Source organism: Prunus avium, chromosome 1 (genome assembly GCF_965620075.1).
Source record: "Prunus avium chromosome 1, drPruAviu1.hap1.1, whole genome shotgun sequence".
NCBI classification, from domain to species: Eukaryota; Viridiplantae; Streptophyta; class Magnoliopsida; order Rosales; family Rosaceae; genus Prunus; species Prunus avium.
Window position 1 is genome coordinate 32,894,514 of NC_142284.1, and position 5,576 is coordinate 32,900,089.

At 36.6% G+C, this 5,576-nt stretch overlaps 1 protein-coding gene across 1 annotated transcript; it reads right to left on the reverse strand.

Annotated features, from left to right (window-relative positions):
- Nucleotides 1–1,741: 1,741 nt before the first annotated feature.
- LOC148297698 (uncharacterized) lies at nucleotides 1,742–5,356 on the reverse strand. Its single transcript, XM_088247803.1, has 3 exons — nucleotides 3,048–5,356; nucleotides 2,670–2,972; nucleotides 1,742–2,591 (listed from the first exon to the last, which is right to left on the reverse strand). The coding sequence occupies exons 1-3, from the start codon at nucleotides 5,354–5,356 to the stop codon at nucleotides 1,742–1,744; spliced, it is 3,462 nt and encodes a 1,153-aa protein (XP_088103929.1).
- Nucleotides 5,357–5,576: the final 220 nt, after the last annotated feature.

Sequence of the window (5,576 nt, forward strand, 5' to 3'; positions counted from 1 at the left end):
ACGATTTCAATCAATTTGGGTGCAATAATATTTACTAATATAAATCATTATTGACTTACATGCTTTGCTTGGGCATCCTCACTAATCCAATTATGCTCTTTGTCTTTATGTAGCCTTTCCCAATTATCAATGAATGATAAAGGCTTCCCCTCCTATAAATCAGAAATACAAAAACTGATTAAAATCAATTGGAAAATATTTAATGTAGCTATGTAACTTTATATTACTTTAACAGCCTGTTGAGCATGCTGGACAAATGAGCATGCACCTCCCCTGTGGTTTGTTTTGTTCTTTTTACGGTTATTAGAATTTTTCTTTGACTTTTCCTGTAATAAAAAAAATACATGAATTAACAAATACACTGTTACTCAAAAAATAAAAAAATAAAACAGTAAAACAATTATGGAATACATACCACAAAAGTGGGTTCAGTGTACATTTTATCACAAAGCCAATGCCAATGCTCCACAACTCGCTTATTCCATAGACTATCCGGAGGCAAGGTGGCCCTTCCCCGTGCTGGAGTAGTGGCAACCTTCTTGTAGTGATCATGCAGCCTATTCTTAAAAACAATGTATGCTCTAGCCATCTTAGCTTCCACAAATTCACTAACCATCGATTGGGTCAGGTCCACATCAAATAATGCCTAACATACACACATACAAAATATTAGGATAGTGCTACAATGCGATAACAAAATCAAATTTATACCAATATTAAACTAACCAGTAAATTGACAATTTGTTTCTTCTTATCGTCATCTGGGACTTTTTCCCACAGCTTATGGCATACAGGTGCATGAGTTCTAATGCTAGTTCCAATCTCATTCGTAAGCAATGTATGAACCATCTTGTTGATAGGGACTTTCAACTTCGGGTCAAATGCAACAGTTAGTGGTTTCCCATCATTGGCTTCTATGAGCTCATGGAGGCGTTTCCCATAAGATCTTCCTCGTCGCTTCGTGCCAGAAGACATAGAAGTAGCCTCTTCAAATCCAAAATAAAAAACAGAACATCAAATATAAAATAAAAACAGAGCAACAACTACTAATATTATGTTTACTCTGTTTATTAATATTATAGTGGTGTTGCTCTGTTTACTGCAGCACCATATTCTGATTACTAATATTAGAATGGTGTTGCTCTATTTACTGCAGCACCATATTCTTTTTACAGCACCATATTCTGTTTACTAATATTAGATTGGTGTTGCTCTGTTTACTGCAGCACCATATTCTGTTTACAGCACCATATTATGTTTACTAATATTAGAGTGGTGTTGCTCTGTTTACTGCAGCACCATATTCAGTTTACTCATGAAGAGTTTACTGCATCACCATTTATTCACAAATCTAAAACTATAAAAACCTTAAAAATGGTACCTGTGTCTTGTGGTGTAACCTCTTGAAGATTTGTCTCATGAGCTGGATGAGTAGGTGTTGGATGAGAAGGTGCTGGATGAAAAGGTGTTGGATGACTAGGAGCTGGATGAGAAGGTGTTGGATGAGAAGCTGATGGATGACCAAGTGCTAGATGAGTAGGTGCACATTGCTTCCTTTTCTTTGATTGCTTCCCACGTTGTTGTTGAGGAGGATTCATCTACATTTTAATGCAAACACAAAAACAGTCAATGTAACTTAAGGATAATTCATCTACATTAGTGCAAAACAATGTTTAAAAAAAATTATATACCAGTACATTAAAATGATGAAACTAGCTGTATCCAAAACTGACCAAATCTCTCATTCTAAATCACTATCTAAATCGCTATGTAAATTATCTTCATCTCCTCCTGATGATAATTCATCCTCCAAATTATCCTCATCAATTATGATTTCCTCATCGGCTTCCGTTTGTTCGATATTAACATTTGCCACATCGATTGATTCAGGTTCAATATCATCTCTACATAATGATATTCCAATTTCATTGTCATCTTCAACCATCCAGAAAAATCCATTGTCGTCTTCATCCTCATTGTCGTCAACATTGTCATCTTCGTGAACGTTATCATCTTTCTCTAAAACATTCCATACATGTCTAGGTTGAATCCTCTGAACCACTTTCCAAGGATGACCCAATTTTGGGTCATCAAGGTAAAATACTTGATTCGCTTGTGTTGCTAGCACATAAGGATCATCATCATACCAATGAGTGTTTATATTCACTGACTTGAGATGATAATCCTGCACAACTTTCTTCCCTTTTATATTTGTATTGTACCAGAGACACTTGAAAAGAAACACCTTATAACCTCTCATGAATTGCACTTTAACAACGCTGATCAAGCTTCCATAAAAGCAACAATCTTCACCATCGTGTGACCCTGGTGTCATAATCCCGCTGTTTTGTGTCGTTCTATTCCTGTCAATGTGTTTAACCAACCACTTAACCCCATTCATTATACACCCTGTATATTGGATAGTTCGAAGAATTGGACCTTCTGCTAATGCAAGCAGCTCATTATTCACCATTGAAGATCCTTGATTATACAATGCTCTAACACGACTCTTGAACCAATTAGGAAACAGTTGCTTGTGTCTTTGTTCTAAGTTTTGAGAACTCTCTCTCAATAACATTTGCTGGTGCTCACTACAAGAACATAAAATTAAAAGTTAGAGTTTTTTCAAGTTCTATATATGTAAAGGAATGAGATTTTAGATGACATACTATTTGAAGGAATCAATCTCATCACAATTGTCCAAGATATACCAAAAAGCTGCTTTCATCTCTTCCTCTGACCATTCACTCAATACATGACCCCCTGTTGGACGTAATTTTTGAGCAAAAACTGAAAGCTTCACCTTAGGTTCACCCCTATCATTGTGTCTTTCTGGTCGATTAAGGGCAGTTTCAACACCACTGAGATACATTGAACAAAATGTTGAAGATTCTTTTGCAATGTATGCCTCACTAATAGAACCCTCAGGTCGAGCTTTATTGCGTACATATTTCTTGTATGTTCCCAACAACCTAGGAATTATTTAAAGATCAGTCACTTGCTAATAATATTAAGAAGAATGAATCATAAAAATTTAAATACATTACCTCTCTATAGGATACATCCATCGGTATGCTACTGGTCCGGCAAGTTTGGCTTCTCGAGGTAGGTGGACAGCTAAGTGAACCATGATATCAAAGAATGCGGGTGGAAAAATTCTCTCTAGCTTGCATAGTGTGAGCACAATATTTTTTTCCAGCTTCTCTAGTTCGGCTACAATCAACGTTTTTGCACATATTTGTTGGAAGAAATATGATAATTCTATAAGTGGGGCAGATATAGATTTCTTCAAGTATTTTCTAACTCCCACCGATAGAAGATGTTGCAAAAACACATGGCAGTCATGGCTCTTCAACCCCGATAGCTTTCCATCATCTAAATTCACATTTCTTGATATATTGGCTGCATAACCATCAGGAAATTTAACTGATTTTAAGAATTGGCAGAAAGCTCTACGATCATGTGGTTTTAGTGCATATTCCGAGGGAGGCTTATCAAACTTGCTCCCATTCTCCTTCAACCACAACTCTTTTCTAATTTTCATGTCTTTCAAATCCAACCTTGCCTTGTATGTGTCTTTCGATTTCTTATCTATACTGAATAATGTCCCAATGATGCTATCACAAATGTTCTTCTCTATATGCATAACATCCAAGTTATGTCTAATTTTTAAATGGGGCCAATAATCTAATTGAAAAAATATACTTTTTTTGGTCCAATTTAATTCCTCATCATTCCGCTTTCTCTTTCTCTCCTTATTATCGGGATGCTTACCAGGTTTGCAAGGCCTAATGTAATCAAACTGCTCCAGAATATCTTCCCCGGAAAATTCTCTTGGAGGAGGTCTCATCTCTTGATGGCCATCAAAATCAGCTTTATTTTTGCGCCATGAATGTTGCATGGGTAAGTAGCGGCGATGCCCAATATAACCAATCTTACTCCGTAACCTACAGTATGTAGTATCCATATTACATACCGGACATGCTAAAAACCCCTTGGTGCTCCAACCGGATAAGTTTCCATAAGCTGGAAAGTCGTTAATTGTCCAAATCACAGCTGCTCGTAAATTAAACATAGACTTAGTCATATAATCATAAGTCTGAACACCATGTTCCCACAATTCCTTAAGCTCATCAATCATTGGAAGCAAATAAACATCAATATCTCTGCCTGGAGCTTGTGGACCAGGAATTAACAAAGTCATCATTGAGAATGTTTGCTTCATGCACTTCCATGGTGGCAAATTATAAGGTACAGCTATGACAGGCCACATACTATAAGTCGTGCTCATATTTCCAAAAGGATTAAATCCATCCGTTGCAAGGCCTAATCTGACATTTCGTGGGTCTTTAGAAAAGTCTGGGTACATTTTATCAAAATCTTTCCATGCAATAGAGTCTGCTGGATGCACCATTTGTTCACTATCATCAACCCGCTTATCTTTGTGCCACCTCATATCAGTCGATGTGTTTCTTGACATAAACAATCTCTGTAACCTAGGCTTCAATGGAAAGTAACGTAATACTTTTTGAGGAATCTTCTTTCCTTTTTCAGAAGTACTATCCTTATACCTTGGCTCATTGCACTCTGGGCATTTATCCTTCCATTCATGCTCCTTATAGAACAATACGCAGTCATACTTACAAGCATGTATGTTTTCATAACCTAAGCCCAAACCTTTCAACATCCTCTTGCACGCATAGTATGTTTCTGGAATATTATTGGGTTTGGGATATGTCTTCCTCATGAATCCTAATAACTTATCAACTGATTTGTTGGTCCAACCTCCATCAACTTTGTACTGAATCAATTCCACAACAGCCTTCAAAACTGTATATTCAGTGCAACCTGGGTATAGTTCACATTGAGCTTCACTCAATAACCTCTCATAGTTATCCTTATCCATACTCATACTATCAATATTACTATTGTTATCACCATCTACGGTATCTCCTCCCTCCATTGCATTATCTCCATCCTCTCTTATTTCCTGAACAACATCTTCCCTATAAAATATGTCATTCATCATATTAAATATTTCATCATTGCCTTGAAGGTTAGGCTCAATAGTTGGAGAACTCGGAGCTGGAAAGGTCAAACCATGTGGTAGAAAATCAACTTCTTCTCCATGATATATCCATCTGTCATAAGTAACATCCATTCCATACCGCAACAAATGGAAGTGAACCATATCAATAGGGTGCCAAAATGAATTATGGCAATGCCTACATGGACATAATATCTCACCACTAGCATTCACATGGTGTCTTGCAACATCAATGAAGGATTCAATCCCTTTCTTATAATTTGGATCGTTTCCTCGATCACGACATTTGGCAATCCACTGCCTATCCATCTAAAACTTGTGTTTAGAAACCACTATATATAGAAGAAAGTATAGACATAAACATAAACAAGAAAAGTTAATGACTATGATAAACGGCAGGGGAATTCACCTCTCTGCAAATTTTTTCTAATAAACCTGCTCCCAGCAAAAAAGCAACAGACCTGCCAAAAAAAAAGGCAAGCACTAGTAATTAGATAATAAACATGTTCCAAATTTATTATGTAGAAAC

Bases quoted from the DNA above. Each gene is read 5' to 3' on its own strand.
- LOC148297698 (XM_088247803.1), bottom strand. From the start codon at position 5,356: ATGGATAGGCAGTGGATTGCCAAATGTCGTGATCGAGGAAACGATCCA. The intron at 2,973-3,047 runs GTAATGTATTTA...AATAATTCCTAG, and splicing joins TGGATGTATCCTATAGAGAG to GTTGTTGGGAACATACAAGA. The intron at 2,592-2,669 runs GTATGTCATCTA...ATGTTCTTGTAG, and splicing joins GAGATTGATTCCTTCAAATA to TGAGCACCAGCAAATGTTAT.